The sequence below is a fragment of the Erpetoichthys calabaricus genome, chromosome 10, assembly GCF_900747795.2.
Source record: "Erpetoichthys calabaricus chromosome 10, fErpCal1.3, whole genome shotgun sequence".
NCBI lineage: Eukaryota > Metazoa > Chordata > Cladistia > Polypteriformes > Polypteridae > Erpetoichthys > Erpetoichthys calabaricus.
This window is the reverse complement of record NC_041403.2, coordinates 53113082-53132802: the sequence shown is the minus strand read 5'-3', so window position 1 is coordinate 53132802 and position 19721 is coordinate 53113082. Positions and strand designations below refer to the sequence as shown.

Sequence of the window (19721 nt, the reverse complement as noted above, 5' to 3'; positions counted from 1 at the left end):
CTTCAGCCTCAGAGTATTTAGTACAGTCAGTATTTCCCACTACAGTGTAATCTGTTTTGTAATACAAGGAAAGTACCAACTAAAGGCCATGACACATTACACAGCTTCCCTAGTGATATTTCATCTTAACGAGTCAGAGACAGACGCAGTGTGTTCTCTTAACTGCCAGTCAAATACTCTGACATATCCAGGAACTCTGTCCAACCAGTTTGAGACTGTGCCTGATAAAATCAAACTGGATTAACACTAGAATTACCAGAGTCTACGAAAAAACTTGTAGACCCAGCCCACCTTAAAACCGTTCTCACCTCTCTTTTGTCTTCTAAATGTGCCGATTAAGACAAGCAGCCATCTATTCCATTCCCCACCGTTGCAGAACGTTCACTAAGTTTTCCCAGCTCATGCCTTGTTTGATTATCTGGGAGTGACTGAAGTGCTGGAGTTTCACAGTGGAAATAACAGATCACTATTTGGAACACATGCATTTCATGTGTGTTCCGTTTCTACAGTAATCTACAGTAATCTGTGTAAACACATTGTTAAAACAAACTTTTTCATATTGTAGTAATAAATGTTAAAAAATGTAGGCATAAACTATTGAATATTTGAAGCCTGACGTCCAAACATCAAATAAACACTTTCATAAAAGGTTCAAGGCTGATATAACACCTTCCGTGGCATATCACTAAGATTTGCAGAATCAGAGAACAGCAGCCATGCCGTGCCTTGGAGACCCAAGTTCGATTCCCCGTTGGGGAGGAAGTGTTTTTTTTTTTTTTTTCTTCTTTGTAACCTCAAACGGACATAAAATTTATAAATTGGTATGCACTGTAAATCGTTAAGTTTAAAATGTCGATCGCGGTTATTTCTGCTGATTAATTCTTGTTTTTTTACTTAGAGTCAGAACAGGAACTTATTCAGCTTCTGATCTGACTAACAGATCTGACGCTGTTCGTTTTCAAATAATATTGCATTACTTCGACGATGTTTTCTGATTGGTACTATTCGCATCATAAAATGATTTTATCAAAACGTCACATATATTTGTCTCTTTTCTTAAAATGTGCGTTGATCACCGCCAGTATGTTGTAGCAAACAGCAACTGGCCACCTGCATGTTCTTACGCGCACTGAATAAGACAGCGCTATATGCAATCATCAGATTCAAATGTTAACAGTTCACACACACGCAAGGATCATCTTTCTTACATTTACGTGTGTACCTGTTACAATGTACTCGCTTCTCTCTATGCTGTGGTTTCTATTACACACCTGAAAAAAAGACAATATATGTGAAAACATCATCGTACTAATGCAATACTATTTGAAAATGAACAGCGTCAGATCGGGTGTGAATTTATGCTGGAACTGGAAATTCTCTGATGTGGAATCAGTTCTGTATGGTTGTGGGCATGGATGTGAGTGGTGGACATAACTGGGAATTACTGTGAATGTGTGTGGTGTTTTGAGATAATGAATTGAGCTGCAAATTACAGGTGCTTGTTCAGTATAATACGAACCATAGCACAGAAAGGTGTGTACACTGCAACAAGTACACGTCATAAATGTAGGAAAGGAGCTCATTGGGTGAGCTATAGCGCATTTTTATGTGAAAACAGCAGTGTCAGATGGGGAGTATCTGATGATTGCATATAGCTCTGAAGTTACTGCTCTTTACTATGCTTTCCTCTGCATGTCCTGGAGTACAAAAGAAACAGCATACAGAAACATGTGGGGACTGGCAAGACTGGGGGGAAAAAAACACGTGGTCGTATGTATCGTGATATACTGCAGAGCTATAGTGCGCCTTTATGTGAAAACAGCAGTGTCAGATGGGGTAGGAAAGGATCCTGAATGCGACAGAGAATGAAAAGTGAATAAAAAAAAAAAAAAAAACAAAGCTAACCTTTACAAATATCATTAATTACACTGGCTGTTACAGACTGAAATCAAATGTATCTTTTTATTCTAAAATAGTAAAAATAAGAACAGTTCACTTTTCAAAAGGAAGTCGAGCAGGATCGAACTCGGAACCTCTTGATTCCCAGTCAGCAACTGATACTGTGGCGCCACGGCGGCAGTCGTAGTAAATGAGTGTCAATGTCGCACACTAAGGCGGCTTTTTTTTTTTCAGCAGTTATATTTTTGAATAAAAGCGCACTTGTTCTGTTATATTTGTACCTTTCATGAAAGTGTCTTTGATATTTGGACTTCAGGCTTCATACATTATATAGTTTATGCCTACCTTTTGTCATTTATTACTAGAATATGAAAACCGTTTCTGTTTTAAAAATGTGTTTACACAGATTACTGTAGAAACAGAACACACATGAAATGCGTGTGTTCCAAATAACAATCTATTATTTCCACTCTAAAACTCCACTTCACTCCCAGATAATCAATCAAGGCATGAGCTGGGAGAAGTTTGTGCAAGTCGGTGGGGGGGATTGAATAGCCGGCTGCTTGCAGCTTGTCTTTATCTACACATTTAGAAGACAAAAGACGATGGCGGAGAGGTGCAAATGGATTTAAGAAGCGATTTAAGGTGGGACGGATCTAAGAGTTTTTTTGTAGGCTCTGGTAATTCCAGTGCTAAGGAGCTGAAAACTAATAAACAGTTTGAAGTACAATGCATACAGTATAATGCAGTTACAATGAATAAGGAAAACAGGTGTTTTGAACTTGACTAACAGAAGGGTGATTCATCTGTCTAATGTCACGTTTTACTGTGTGCTTCGGTAGACTCTGAGTTGCTGCAATTATTTCTTAGACTGCCATATTTACCTAATGAATTTCCACAAACATTTGTTACAGTTGTATGCATTTATCCAAAAGAAAACTCTGATATTGCAACTATTTGTCAAACAATTAATAATGTGTAATAATGTATTAGTCACTCCAGCTGGATGAGCCATATTATTTTCCGGGGGATGTCATCCACTACAACCTGAAGAAATCTCTGACAAATTTCTGTTAAAATTTGACCGGTCCAAAAAGTAACAATGCAATTCTTCATCTATGTTTTGGCCAATAAACAGAACATACAAATACTCTTGAACGTATTTTTCAAAATGAGAATCTGAATTTTTCCACAGTCCTATAAATAGTTCAGGTTAATAAAAGGCTACTAAAATTGAAAAAGAGACAGTTTAGCTGTTTGAGTATACTTCATCTCCATACTGAGCAAACATAAAATTGATTTTTTGCATTGTAGGTTAACAGAAAGAGGTACTGTCACTATCAAAGTCTTTTAACTAAGAGAGTTAAAAGTCAGAATTAATAGAGAAGTTGTCCACTCTAACTACTAAATACCACTTTAAGAAGTACATAGTGAAATTGCTCAGTGCTTGATTATTAAAGACAGTTGCATCTGGAATGAACCATGAAACAAACATTTATTTACTGTGGCAAATTAACAAAAACTCTTCCTGCTTGGTTTTCTGAGACAACAAGCTTTCAATGCTGAGATCTATAAAGTCAGCATTAGACATTTTTCTACAGCAATTTAAAAACAAATTATTTTACTGATTTTACATACTGTATATGCAACTGCACTACTGCAAAATAATCATGTATTTTTATAAATATTTACTATTTTACAAGAGAAATGACAGAAAGTTATTACATGAGGCTTAATCCTATACCATTTACCTCTAGGAGGGAGTTTTGTTTTTTCTTATATACCATACATTAAAAAAATACCTTCTATTTAGAGCATGTTTACAGCTGAAGCTCCTCAACTAATCACAAATTTTCAAAATGAAGGTGGATGCTCATAATGCATTCATACCAAGACTGGAAAAATGATTTCTCACAACAACCAAAACTCTTCAATACATACCAGTGGTTCTAAAATGATTACTTGATCAGCTCCAAAACTTTTACAGAGTACTGAAGTTTCTTCACCTTATTAATACAGAACTACAAACCTTGATAATTATATTCAATGAAGGTAACTTGCACTGTATTTGACATTCTAAAATAATTTAATGATAGATGCCATTACAATGTACTTTAAAAACTGGGAGATCTTATCAGAAGAAGTTTAAGCAGAACCAGAGCATTATACTAATCTTCCTACTTTACATGCTGTTAGCAGAACACAATAGCAAAGACTTTGAATTAATAACAATCTTGAAGGAAAAGAAAAAAAATAAATAAATAAAATAAAAACCGGCACTGGACTTTGCCCAGCCAAAATGTTATGTTCTGTATATAAGCAATTTGACAATGAAGGGTCCCAGTGGAGAACAAATGACTATTCAATGGCAAAATATTTTCACTTTTACACTAGGCTGTAAACTTGCTTCAATAAACATTAATCCCAAAAACAAATGACAAATTAACAGTATATTTACACAACTTGCATTAAAAAAATAAAATCATTAGTCTTACAAATGTTTTATATAAAAAAAAAAAAACTACTATTGTTACTATCAACTATTTAACCTAGTATAGCAACGCTTAAATTTTTTTTTTTGATTTGATATACTTTGTTAATCCCTAAGGGAAAATTTTTTTTTGCATGTCCTTTGGGGATCAGAACACAGGGTTAGCCATTGTATAGCACCCCTGGAATAATTTTCAGGTTATGGGCCTTGCTCATGGGCCCAACAGTGAAGGATCCTTTCTGGCAGTAACAAGATGTGAACCAGCAACCTTCCAGATACCAACGCAGATGCTTAGCCACAGAGCCACCACTACAATTTACTTTGTTTCAATATTTTCATCAGCCAAGTGAAAATGCAAAACACTTGTGGTGTGGAAAATATACTAATTCATTTCAAATCCGCTATTTATGGAACCTCACAAGACTAACTGATTATACACTTACAAACATGGCTTGTCTTAAAAAAATCACAAGCTGGAGCAAATAATATTCTAATATTTTTATAAGCAATATACTGTAAAAAGTCATGGTCTAAACTTGAAATACAGGAAAGGAAGTAACAAGTTTAAAAAATTAACATGCAGAAAGTAATAAGGGAGATGCCATGGATATTCATGACAGAAAGCAGCAATTGCGACACCAGGCAAGATTACTAATAAAAGGATGTGAAGCAAAGTTGCAAGGATTAAAAGATATCTGCATCTTCAATCACCTTAACGAGTTTAGTAGAAGATAGCTACTTAACAATGGATCCAGATGACCCATCAAGCTACAACACAGACAGTTAGAGAAAAACCAGAATATAATAAAAGGACTTCCAGAAATTAGATGAGAGTCAGGGGATTTCTAACGAGCAGCCAGCACGTTTGGCTACAACAGTGTGTACAAGGAGAAAAGTCTCTACTGCAGTACAGAGATGAAAAAAGAGCAGAGAGGTTCAGGGTGAGAAAGATATGGGGTGATAAAAGAATCAAGTAAAGAATCAAACAAAAAAAAAAATGAAATGAAGGGACATGGGCAGTACCAAAAATGTATTGGGGCATTTAGAGAACAAATGTGGAAGAAGAGGTTAGTGGAAAAACCTACAGCACAACCCTTTTGTGGAATATCATGCAGATGGTATACAACCTTATGTTGAATATGTTCAGGATAATGATTTTTGGAGAAAGGAGAGATATTTAATAATAGCACTCTACAGAAATGGAGGAGAGGATGGGAGGTCACATTTCTAAATTAAGTGTAGTGGTGAAGACATTTTGAGTTTTTTTATTTTATTTTTTTAAACAAAGCTACATAATAGGTGGAGACAGACATTGAATTGGGGAGAAAGAGGGAAACAGGCATCAAAAACAGGTGGTAGGTAAGACATAACACCACATCTCAAGGACGAAATCCCAGATGGAGGTAAATGGAGGAGGGAATTGACAGTCCCCAAAAATATGTCCAACATAAAATGCTTAAAACAGGGTCTTCCTGCATCCCATATAAAGGGGAATGAAAATATCTCACCATGTCCAAAAAGTAACAAGGGAAGCACAGCGATGAAAAAAATTAAAATGAGAAATAACACGCATTTTAATAATAGTTTTTCATGAATGGAAATCCAGGAGAAGAAAGGACTAAGAAGACAGCAACAAGTTGAAGTCTGCCATGTTCTATACTAATAAAACAACTACGATGCCTAAGTATCTAAATGTCCTTGGCACCTGTACAGATGGCCGAAGAGAGGATTTTTAGTAAGGAATTAAATAAGCCAAGGTTGTGGGGGAGATCCAAAGAAACATTGTCCCAAAAGGTCTTGATATCTTTAGTGTAAAGCAAGATTTCTTCAGGGTACACAGCACAGTATTGGGGAAATCCATCCAATTTACAAAAGGAAATAAGCAAACTGTAAAGGGTGAGACAGAGAAAAAAAAGGATGTATGTAAGTAGACAACCTTGTAATTTTCAAAGAGTTGGGAAATGTCTGAAATTAGGAAATATAACTGCTGAAAGGGAGTAACAAAGGGTCTTGATGAAATTAATGAACTATTCATCAAATATCATTGTACATAATACACTACAGAGAACAGCCCTGTTCATACACCTGACTCTTGATGTAATGAGAGAAGGGCAACTGGACTTAGGTTGAAGCAATGCCAATAACATGAATTATTATAAAATAAAAAGTTAAAGTTCAGTCATTGGAAAGGAAACGGCTTAAAAAAAAAAAAAAAAAAAAAAAAAAGGATTTTTCCTCTTTGGGAAGGTCAGATTTTCTACAAAGTCTAGGAGGTTATGGCACTTACTGCTAAGGAGCACCAATTTGGTTTTAGTGGTTAAAACATAGGCAAGAGTGTCCCACCTGTGAAAGGTAATTACCAGTAATTTGCTGAGATTAGCACTAGACAGACAATATCACACCCACAAGCAGTGGACCTCAAACTATACTCTTTAGAGCATCAAGCAATTCAATTCCAATCTAGCATGCTAATTAATATTTCAGGGTAGAGGTTGACCACATGATGGTGTATGCTCTCTAAAGATGAGTCATGATTCAGCTTGCAATATCTAACTATTTGGCTCAAACCAGACTGTTTGTGAACCCTATTTTTAATCTGTCACATTTCTTCTTTAACAGTTTATACAAATAAATGCAGAATCACTTAAAGAGCCAGAGTTAAATGAAATCATGATGAATTCAAGTTCTAAAAAGTGATTGAAAAACAAAAATTTCACTGAGTCTACACTGGCAGTTATGGTGGGAAGAAAAATGTATTCTATGGGTCGATTAGATGGAATGTTATCTGCTTCTAATTAAAATCAATTAAATAAAATTATAAAAAACACCAAGATTATTCAGGATACTTTTATGTGAAGCATGTAATTTACAAAAAATAAATAAATAAAATCAGGATTGGTAATAAAGTCACTTCTTAAAGTTTGGGACATTTACTGTTTAAAAAATTTTTTTTAAAAAAATCTAACTTTTCACCTGAAGGGTAGACATGTCAGAAATCCTATGATGTTCAAAAGGAATTCCACTAACTCAATGGCAAGAACATATTATGTACATAAAGTGAAAGTATTTATTGCTAGTTTTCACTGAATTAAGAGGTCTAATATACCAGAGTGTCCTCTTTAGGCAAATACTACTTCTACAGTAGATGCTCTTCAGCTCCTAGTCAATCCTTCTTAAATTTTTCTCCCTTACATATCATTTTATGATTTACTTAGAGAAAACCTTGATGAATTTTTGATTTACAAAGACACTTTTTCTAGACTAAGACTAATAGACTAAAAGACTAATAGACTGCTTGGGTGAACGCACACCAAAAGTATACTTCACTCCTGTTATACTGCTCAATGAACAAATTTACAAAGCAAGTAAGAATATCACCATACTCTACACATGACCACATAAACCAGTAAATAGTTAATAGCATACGTCTGACAGTTACTGCAAGCAATTCATGCAAAACTTGCCTTACAAAAGCACTGGCTTTAACTTTGGTAATTATGTCACCCATCAGTATATTCAGAATTACAGACTGCAGCCTTGTCACGCCACATACCTGTACTATTAAAACATAAAGCATACATTTTCACCGCTTTCATCATGGTTTATTGTAATAATTTATCTTTCCTTGGATCAGGGGTGCGGAAATCCAATGCCCGACTCGTCTGACACGGGTAAACTGACAGTTGCACAAGCGTGTTTTTCTGGTTTCCGTTGTCCGTGGACAAGTGCAATTTTCTGGAGAAAAAAGAATTATACTGTATGTGCTGTGCAGAGCACATTTTTACCACTACTTTCAAATTTTAAACGTTTGGGTACGTAATTCGTGCGGAAAAAGTCTACGTAGGCATGTTCTTCATTTCTCACATTGGTCTTCAATATTGTTTACAAAATGACGGCTGATTTTTCAAAGGGGAAGCTTTCTTACACAAGTATTTTACCCTACTATTTACACACTTGGAGAGGATGTCATTTTTTTTCATGCCGACATTATGATGTAATCTGATGATTTTTTATTATAATCGATAACCTTTATATATTATTGATAAAATTCATTGTTTCTACATAAAAATGCGGTCATTTTACTTACAATGCAAATGTTTTAACCACATAAAGTTTGTTAGGCAGTTAATCTTTCCTGAAATTTGCGATTTCACGTAGGTTGTGATATATTGAGGAGTTAAGAAATTTATTGCGTGACAACATCAATTTTGATGAGCTGTCTATAGATTGTTTTTGATTAGAGAATTTTACATATAAAACAAGTTGGTTTCGCACTGTCAGTTTATTAAAAATAAAGAAGAAAACATTCTAACGGTTTCCAAATGTTATGAAATATCTCTAAAAATCTTCACTTAGACGCGATTATTTTTTCGCTAATATTTACTTCTTTGGAAGTCAGATATGAGGGTGTTTGATTTCAGAATCTGGCCACACACTCTGTCTAAACTGAGCACTTATGGAAACTATGAAATCAAGAACTTGTGTCAGCAGCATAGTGATTTGATGACTGATGAGGAAGTTAAACATGCACCATCTGAATGGCAAGCACTTAAAATGCAGATATCAACGCAATGGCAGTACCATCCACTTGCTGTCTATACCTCAGTTCTGCTGAGAAAGGAAGAGTCTCTGAAGAATGCATCTCACTGTTTCTTACAGTTTCTCCTTCCACAGCTTCTTGTGAGAGATTAATCTCCAATATGAATTTAGTAAAGAGTTCTCTAAGAACCTGCCTGACTCAGGAAAACCTTCAAAACCAGATGCACATTGTTGCTGATGGCAAACCTTTAGAAGAGTTTGACCCACTACCAGCTGTGGAATTCTGGCTGTCATCTGGCAACAGGCACATCACTCATAAAAAACCTGAAAAGTCATCAGCATTCACTTCTGCAGGACCATCAGTCCAGGAACCATGCAGTTCAGCTCAAGCAGAAATGAACAGAATTCAGCCCATGCTGTCTGAGATGGTAAAGATTCTTGGGGGAGAAGATGTTGCAAGACAAAAGCTGAAGAACATGGGCAAGTGAATTTAACTGGCGGACAAGTGGATTTTCTAAGTTTACTTGTCCGTGGACAAGTAGAAAAAAACTTGATTTCCACACCTCTGCTTGGATTCAAAAGCCTAACAAGTACCATAAACATAATGTATGCCAATTTTGTTTAAGCAATGAAGTGTGCTGTTTTAGGAACACAATTAACAGCATGTCTCTAAAAAGCTAAGTAGCCCTCAACACATTACATAAATCATTATTAAAGCTGACTGCTTCAAACCAGCTTCATGAGCTGGAACATAAGCTTCTAACCAATATGGAAGTTTTCAAACACTGACTGATAAATTTTATTTTGTAATGGATACAGCAAATGGAGCAGCTCACTTAGTCACTGTTGGAAACTAGACACTGAAACAAACTAAGGTTGTCATGATAATGAAATTCACAACTTCAATAAAATACTTTGAAAAGTATCGATATTTAGCACTAGTTGAAATATCACTGTTGGGGAACAATGCACAAAAAGTTGAAAAATCCAACTTTTTTTTTTTAAATAATATAAAGATAACTAGATTGTTTTTGAAGGAAAGTGAGAGTAGTAAAGTGCATCTGATATAGACAGAACTGGTACTATGTTAAATGATTTCAGATTAGATATTTATTGATAAATTATTATTATTATTGATAACAGCATTACATAGCCAGTTGATTTCAAACTTGACTTCAATTTTACTTGGCACAGCTATCGAGAGTATTCTTTCTTCTTGCATCTATATAGGTTTTCCTCTAGGTGCTCTGGTTTTCATCCCACTTTTCAAAGGAACTAAATTGTCACAGTACGAGTAAGTCTAGGTTTATGTGTAAGTCCTGTGCTATGTCAGAGAAGCTAACTTGGCCGAACAAAGGCCTGGCCTAAGAGCTGGTTTAAGTCAAAACTGGACAGGCAGAACTTAAGGCTTTTGGGGTGGACCTAAAAAGTTTAGTTTAAAAGTTGCAGACAATTACCTGATGGTGGCCATGGGAATACTACTGTATGTAAAACTGCAAAGACAATGTTTCTATTCTGTATCTTATATTCTATGCTAAATCTAGGAGTGACAGATGCATTCAACGTGGAGATGGGATTACATCAGGGATTGGCTCTGATCCCTTTCTTATTTGCAATTGTGATGGACAGGTTGATTAGACAGGAGTTTGTGGATGATATTGTGATTTGTAACAAGAATAGGGAGTTGGTTGAGGAGACCCTGAAGAGGTGGAGATATGCTCTAGAGGGGAGAGGAATTAAGGTCAGTAGGAACAAGACAGAATACATGTGTGAGTAGAGTTGACGGTGGATGAGTTTAAATTTTTGGGATCAACAGTATAGAGTAATGGGGATTGTGGAAGAGAGGTGAAAAAGAGTGCAGGCAGGGTGGAATGGGTGGAGAAAAGTGTCAGGAGAAATTTGTGACAGACGGTTATCAGCAAGAGTGAAAGGGAAGATCTACAGGACAGTAGTGAGACCAGCTTTGTTATATGGGTAGGAGATGGTGGCACTGACAAAAAAGCAGGAGACAGAGCTGGAGGTGGCAGAGTTAAAGATGCTGAGATTTGCATTGGGTGTGACTAGGATGGACAGGATTAGAAATGAGTACATTAGAGGGTCGGCTCAGGTTGGACGGTTGGGAGACAAAGTCATAGAGGCAAGATTGCACTGGTTTGGACATGTGCAGAGGAGAGATGCTGGATATATTGGGAGAAGGATGTTAAAAATAGAGCTGCCAGGTAATAGGAAAAGAGCAAGGCTTAAGCGAAGGTTTATGGATGTGGTGAGAGAGGACATGCAGGTGATGGGTGTGACAGAGCAAGATGTAGAAGACTGGATGATAAGGAACAAGATGATCTGCTGTTACAACCCCTAACACGAACAGTTGAAGAAGATATTCTATGCTAAATGGTATTAAGTAACTTCTATATATCAGGTAATAATAATAAATTACATTTACATAGTGCTTTTATAACCTATTCAAACTCTTTTACAATGGGAAGTGGGAAACCAATTCAACAGTAACCACAGGGCGGAGTGGTAGCTCTGAGGCTAAGGATCTGCACTGGTATCCCGAAGGTTGCCGGTTCGAATCCCCGTCAATGCCAAAAAGAAATCCTACTCTGCTGGGCCTGTGAGCAAGACCCTTAACCTTCAATTGCTCCAGGGGTGCTGTACAATGGCTGACCCTGCGCTCTGACACCAAGGGGTATTTGAAAACTAACAAATTCCTAATACGAGAAATTGTATACGGCGAAATAAAGAACAAAAAAAAAATGTGCAGCATCCACCTGGATGATGCGATGGAAACCATTTTTGTGTCAGTATGCTCACCACAAGTTAGCTACTAGGTAGCAACAGAGGGAGGAGGAGAGAGAGGTAGTTAGTCCGTAAGGTATAGGAAATGATTGGGGGTGGGGCAGAATGACTGGGCCAAGGTGGGCAGCTTAGCAAGGACTTTGGGAAACAACCTACTGTTTTTGATTGAGGCCCAGAGACAGGGCAGCAAGTAGCCTACCTGGGGACAAAGAGACACTGTGGTGGAACAGAGAGGTGAAAGATGTGATAAAGGTGAAGAAGGAGGCAAAGAAGAAATGGTACCAATTAGGGAGGGAGGAAGACAGAGAATTGTATAGGCAGATAAACACGGAGGCAAAGAAGGCAGTGGCAAGAGCCAAGTTACTACCTTTGGAGGAGGTGTATGAAAAATCGGAGACAAAAGAGAGAGAATGATTTTTAGAATAGCAAAGGCTAGGAACAAAGCTGGGAAGGATTTTAGTCAGATAAAGCAGATGACAGATGAGCAAGGTGTGGTCTTAAGTGAGCATGATAGGATCAAGAACAAATGAAAGAGGTACTTTCAAAAGCTGTAGAATGAAGAAATTCTAAGGGTATTATTTGGGGATTGAGTCCCAAATGAAGGGCTAGACCCTAGAATAAGGATGGAGGAAGTAAAGGAGCCAGTTAAAAGAATGAAAAAAAAAATTAGATACATGTCCTGATGAAATAAAGGCAGAAGTGTGGAAGAGTTTAGGAGAAGTGGAGGAACAGTGTGACTGTACCATTTATTAGAAGAAGGGTGATAATAATGATTGTGGAAACTATAGAGGGATAAAACAATAAAATTTGGGAAATAATTACACAGAGGGTTTAGGTATAGAGAATGAGCAGTTTGGTGTTAAGCTATTGAGAGAATCAACTGATGCAGTCCTTGCAATGAGACAGCACATAGAGAAGCATCAAGAAAAACAGAACAGTTTGCATACTGTGTTTATTGATTTGGATAAACCTTATAAGGTCTCAAGAGGTCTGGAGGTGCATGAGAGAGAAAAAGGAATACCAGAGAAATATGTGAGGACTGTATGAGGGAGTGCCATCCTTGATGTTTGAGACAAAGACACGTTTTTCCTTAATTTACCCCTCTGCCCCACAGTCACATCATGTAGAAAATTACACACACTTTCTATGCAATGTTTTATACATCATTTCTGGTCTTACCACTGTCTTTGAAAACCTTACCTTTAAACTTTGCCTTATTTATTTATCATACAATACTCCTGACACCATCTTCCAATTGTTCCATGCACATTCCACTCTATGGGTTATCTCTGCATCTACTTTTCTATTTTGGGCTACCACTGATCCATTCTTTTCAATAATTCTCACTGCAGGAAAACTTCTGAATCCTGGTCATCATTAAACCTCATATATTCCTTCCTATTCCTATTTATGTTAAACCCTCTGTCTTCCTCCTCAGTTCTTAATGTTTTCTACTATATAACACAGTCTAATTAGCAAAAAGCAAGCAACAGGGGCATTAGCCTTTTATCCCATGACTCAACACCTCCATAACCAGATCAAAGAGGTAAGGATTTAAAGAAGATCCCCAGTGCAGATCTATTCTAACTGGGAACTTGTCTGCTACCCTAACACTGCTTTTAACCTTGCTCCCTCATACTAAACTTAAATGTACTTAATATGCACTTCATTTATAGTGGTTGCTCAAAGAAAGCCTGGTGGAAAAACACATAATGCACACAGAGAAAGTAAAATATTCATGACTTCATTTATAGGAACCACCATTTAAATCCCCAAATGGTGACTGTCTTTACTTAGTTTATTTATACAATTAGGTTCCCTGAGGTATTTCTCTTAGTACTCCAGTTTATTCTTGTATCCTAACACTAAACAGTGGCTTATCAGGTATTTATTGTTAATGGTGCATGCCGGTGCTGGTTGCAGTCACATGTCTATCATTGCAATAATGTACAAGTATGAAGAATGAAAGCATTTGAATTTAGCAAAGACTTGCAGCCAACTCAACTATTATTCACTAGAAAATTCAAATGCAGTTCCATTATTTTATAATTGTCTTTTTTTAAAACAAAAATTTCAAATAAATATGACTTGCACATGGTACCTACAGTGGGGTAGGTACGTTGGTATGCATTTCAACTCAAGCATTCTAAGACCTGAGTGACCAGGGTACATGCCTTTCTCTGATCAGTAGGTCTAGCAAGGTATTTCGTAATATAAAGAATATCGATTTACCATAACCAACATAAGCATGGCATGTGATGCACACAATTCCCAAGGAAACACTACTAAATAGATTCAGATATGGTTTTCTATGCACTGTTCAATGGATCAATGTTGCAGTGTTGTACAGCCTGTACTACTGCCTCTAATGCTCCTCAGTTGTCAGTACCATTGTAGACTTCATTATCTGCTAAAACTGCACAAGGAAAACAATAGTGAGTGATTCTGCCTTTGTCTTGCAGGGCATTAAGGCACATGCCTGAAACCGAGCCATGCTAGTATTTATTAACTGTACTTTTTTTTTTTAGTTAAATTAAATAGCATTTAAAGAGGTTAACAGAAACAAACTTAGGTCTGAAGCACTGAGGTCTGTTTAAATAAAATAAAAAACACCCTTGTGTAAATACTGAATCCCACAGCCAAGAAAGAATCAGTAAAAGCATTATAACAAGTGCATATGCAAGTAGAATTCTTATTGCCACTCAAAACATATTTTACCTATAATTTTTTAAAAATAACACAGTGGCACTAAAGTCAAGCATGTAAAGTATTTTATTCTGAAAATTCTGGGTAGTGCAATTATATAGGTTTTACATTAATCAGCAATATTTTAAAGGTAAGATTCTTTAAGCTGCATTTTTGCAAGCAGAAATAAAATTGTAAAAATTGATAGGTTCAAGATTTCTACAGGTGCATCTCAATAAATCAGAATATCATCGAAAAACTTAATTTATTTTAGTAATTCAATTCAATAAGTGAAACCCATAAATTATATATATTCATTAAACACAGACTGATATACAGTGGTGTGAAAAACTATTTGCCCCCTTCCTGATTTCTTATTCTTTTGCATGTTTGTCACACAAAATGTTTCTGATCATCAAACACATTTAACCATTAGTCAAATATAACACAAGTAAACACAAAATGCAGTTTGTAAATGGTGGATTTTATTATTTAGGGAGAAAAAAAAATCCAAACCTACATGGCCCTGTGTGAAAAAGTAATTGCCCCCTGAACCTAATAACGGGTTGGGCCACCCTTAGCAGCAATAACTGCAATCAAGCGTTTGCGATAACTTGCAATGAGTCTTTTACAGCGCTCTGGAGGAATTTTGGCCCACTCATCTTTGCAAAATTGTTGTAATTCAGCTTTATTTGAGGGTTTTCTAGCATGAACCGCCTTTTTAAGGTCATGCCATAGCATCTCAATTGGATTCAGGTCAGGACTTTGACTAGGCCACTCCAAAGTCTTCATTTTGTTTTTCTTCAGCCATTCAGAGGTGGATTTGCTGGTGTGTTTTGGGTCATTGTCCTGTTGCAGCACCCAAGATCGCTTCAGCTTGAGTTGACGAACAGATGGCCGGACATTCTCCTTCAGGATTTTTTGGTAGACAGTAGAATTCATGGTTCCATCTATCACAGCAAGCCTTCCAGGTCCTGAAGCAGCAAAACAACCCCAGACCATCACACTACCACCACCATATTTTACTGTTGGTATGATGTTCTTTTTCTGAAATGCTGTGTTCCTTTTACGCCAGATGTAACGGGACATTTGCCTTCCAAAAAGTTCAACTTTTGTCTCATCAGTCCACAAGGTATTTTCCCAAAAGTCTTGGCAATCATTGAGATGTTTCTTAGCAAAATTGAGACAAGCCCTAATGTTCTTTTTGCTTAACAGTGGTTTGCGTCTTGGAAATCTGCCATGCAGGCCGTTTTTGCCCAGTCTCTTTCTTATGGTGGAGTCGTGAACACTGACCTTAATTGAGGCAAGTGAGGCCTGCAGTTCTTTAGACGTTGTCCTGGGGTCTTTTGTGACCTCTCGGATGAGTCGTCTCTGCGCTCTTGGGGTAATTTTGGTCGGCCGGCCACTCCTGGGAAGGTTCACCACTGTTCCATGTTTTTGCCATTTGTGGATAATGGCTCTCACTGTGGTTCGCTGGAGTCCCAAAGCTTTAGAAATGGCTTTATAACCTTTACCAGACTGATAGATCTCAATTACTTCTGTTCTCATTTGTTCCTGAATTTCTTTGGATCTTGGCATGATGTCTAGCTTTTGAGGTGCTTTTGGTCTACTTCTCTGTGTCAGGCAGCTCCTATTTAAGTGATTTCTTGATTGAAACAGGTGTGGCAGTAATCTGGCCTGGGGGTGGCTACGGAAATTGAACTCAGGTGTGATACACCACAGTTAGGTTATTTTTTAACAAGGGGGCAATTACTTTTTCACACAGGGCCATGTAGGTTTGGATTTTTTTTCTCCCTAAATAATAAAAACCATCATTTAAAAACTGCATTTTGTGTTTACTTGTGTTATATTTGACTAATGGTTAAATGTGTTTGATGATCAGAAACATTTTGTGTGACAAACATGCAAAAGAATAAGAAATCAGGAAGGGGGCAAATAGTTTTTCACACCACTGTATTTCAAGTGTTTATTTCTTTTCATTTTGCTGATTATGGCCTACAGGTAAAGAAAACCCAATATTCAGTATCTCAGAAAATTAGAATATTGTGAAAAGTTCAATGTTGTAGACTCATGGTGTCACACTCCACTCATATAATTAACCCAAAACACCTTCAAAGGTGTCCTGAGCCTTTAAATGGTTTCTCAGTCTGGTTCAGTAGACCACACAATCATGGGGAAGACTGCTGACTTGACAGTTGTCCAGAAGACAGTCATTGACACTCTCCACAAGGAGGGTAAGCCACAAAAGGTCATTGCTAAAGAAGCTGGGTTGGCTGTTCATAGAGCACTGTATCCAAGCATATTAATGGAAAGTTGAGTGGAAGGAAAAAATGTGGTAGAAAAAGGTGCACAAGCAACAGGGAAACCTTAGCCTTGAGAGGATTGTGAAGCACAGCCCATTCAAGAATTTGGGGGAGATTCACAAGGAGTACAACTGTCTCATTCCTTGTGTCAAGCCACTCCTGAACCAGAGACAATATGAGAAGTGTCTTACCTGGGCTAAGGAGAAAATGGACTGGAATGTTGCTCAGTGGTCCAAAGTCCTCGTATTTCATTTGGAAATCAAGGTCCCAGAGTCTGTAGGAAGAGTGGAGAGGCACAGAATCCAAGTTGCTTGAGGTCCAGTGTTAAGTTTCCACAGTCAGTGATGATTTGGGGAGCCATGTCATCTGCTGGTGTTGGTCCACTGCATTTTACCAAGTCCAAACTCAGCGCAGCCGTCTGCCAGGAAATTTTAGAGCACTTCATGCTTCCCTCTGCTGACAAGCTTTATGGAGATGCTGATTTCATTTTCCAGCAGGACGTGGCACCTGCCCACACTGCCAAAAGTACCAATACCTGGTTTAATGACCATGGTATCACTATGCTTGATTGGCCAGCAAACTCATCTCACCTAAACCTCCTAGAGAATCTATGGGGTATTGTCAAGAGGAAGATGAGAGACACCAGACCCAACAATACAGACGAGCTAAAGGCCGCTATCAAAGCATCCTGGACTCCATAACACCTCAGCAGTGCCACCAGCTGATCGCCTCCATGCCACGCCACATTTATGCAGTAATTCATGCAAAAAGAGCCCGACCAAGTATTGAGTGCGTAAATGCACATACTTTTCAGTAGGCCAACATTTCTGTATTAAAAGTCTTTTTTTTATTGGTCTTATGTAATATTCTAATTTTCTAAGACACTGAATTTTGAGTTCTCATTACCTGTAGGCCATAATCAGCAAAAACAAAAGAAATAAATGCTTGAATTATAACACTCTGTGTGTAATGAATCTATATAATGTATGAGGTTCACTTTTTGATTTACCAAAATAAATTAACTTTTATATGATATTCTAAATTATTGAGATGCACCTGTATATAGCTACATAAGACTCTTATTAATGAAAATCAGATGACTGTCCAGTCATACGTCTACACTGTAACATAGTGTGATTACATAGTGTCTTACTCATTTAAAACTGTATTTAAAATCAAACTTCCACCTATGACACAGATGGCAGGGCATACATACTGCAATGTATACTGTTAGAATAAACATGAGTATTAGTGTAAGTGGTGTAGAAGCCTTATTTTAACTCTTCACTATATTTATAGGGTCCATGCACAAGTGCTCGCCCCTCTGCCTTTTCGGTGCCTTATTTAATATTTGATGTTTCATTCAACTTCAAATTATATTTCTATCTTAATAGAAGACCTAATATTTGAAGCAAGGTAGAAAAACGAGAATGCCCTAGGCAGCCTAGAGCACTACAGATTTTTTAATTTGTCAAAGCTAACAACACATTTTTGATTATATAAAAAAATCTAATGTAACTTACATATCAAAATGCAGTTTGTTAAAACTGGTGTAATATGTCTGTCAGTTTTGACTATGTGGTGTATTTAGGAACCTCTATTAATCGGTTCACCATATACAGTATATGCTAGTCCTTACATCCCTCTTTCTTTCTTGCCTTTGTTCATTTGACATTCTAGCTCATATCTTTGTGGTTCTGTTGCTTTTCTTCATTGGATATTCTAGCCCTTACATCAGTCTTTCTTTGTGCTGCTTGTTTCCTCTGTTCATTGGACACTGCCACCCTCAGTTGGACGCCAAGCAACACAATGGACATCAGACTTAAAAGCTATGCATATGTATTAGTAAACTAAGACAACACAAAAACATTTGTACTGAAAACTGAAAAGCAACGGAATAAAGTAAATTAAAAAATAATCTAAATTAGTTAAAAAAAAGAAAACAAAATGCAAAATAAATGCGAGACGCACAAGGCAATTAAAATATATTAAACATATAAATAAATAAAGTGCACATTATAGTTTTTTTTTTTTTTTTAATTCACCGCTGGTTCTGCAAAACACTTTTTGTCAGTTTATTCAGAGTGTGTGAACCAGTCCTTCCGATTCCACAGTTCGGTAACCCGTCTAAATGAAGCATGCCAATGTTAATTTAATCAACATTACAAATTATCTACTATTTATCACTGTCCTTTCCCCCGCTCAATTTTTTTTTTCTTTGCATTTTTGCTTCCAGAAATTTAAACCTTTTTGAGTTATTAAAATGGCACTGGTTACTTTTTCTTTAAGAACATTAAATGTAGCATTCATGACAGACACTCTTGCAACAGAAACTGAGGTCCCCTAAGATCAATTAAGGAGAGTAGAGGCTAGGGGCATTTTTGGGCCCCTGCACATACAAAACAAGCATCCATTTCAAGGTCTTAGAGACAAAGTAAACGAAATGACTACTAAAGAATATTAGATTTACAATGAATTTGCAAACATGTGAAGAACAGAAAAAATGGGCTTATTCTCAGTAATCATGAAAGACAAAATATGCTGTATCGACAATTTTATCTTTAATTAAACATTGCAGCACAGATGACAAGTAATCATCTCAAACCAAGCTTTGAAAAGTCAACTATAGAAACCTATTGCAAATGCTTACAATAAGAGGACTATCAAATACTGCATAGGCCATTCTGTATATTAACCCAGAGAAATGCTTCCTTTTCAAAATTTAACTCTTCTGGATTTCCTTCCAGCAAAGTCCTTGATCCAAATAACTAAAATCCTTTTTCCAAACCAGATCACATCAGAGTCAAACGATTGTAAAAGCTCTGGAGTGGATGAAATGTCTTTAGTGCTTATGAGTTCTCTGAAATGGACAATCTTCTAACCACTGTGCTACCGTAACTCAATTAAAGACGCAGACGAAACAATAACCATAAACAAAATAAAACAAATGTCAAGAAACTAGCAATAAGTGTAAAACTAATACATTAACAGACACAATTACGCGA

The 19721-nt window shown here is 36.8% G+C and overlaps 2 protein-coding genes across 16 annotated transcripts in view; one reads left to right on the top strand and one right to left on the bottom strand.

Annotated features, from left to right (window-relative positions):
* lrrc42 (leucine rich repeat containing 42) overlaps positions 1-16202 on the top strand; it is a 287985-nt gene extending 271783 nt beyond the window's left edge. The window contains exon 9 of the mRNA XM_051932954.1: positions 15221-16202. Within this exon, the coding sequence (XP_051788914.1) occupies positions 15221-15391 (171 nt within the window). The 3' untranslated portion in view covers positions 15392-16202. The remainder of the gene's footprint in view (positions 1-15220) is intronic.
* The window catches only part of LOC114659024 (single-stranded DNA-binding protein 3), a 213538-nt gene that overhangs the window by 86356 nt on the left and 107461 nt on the right, over positions 1-19721 (bottom strand). The gene's annotated exons all lie outside the window — the stretch shown is intronic.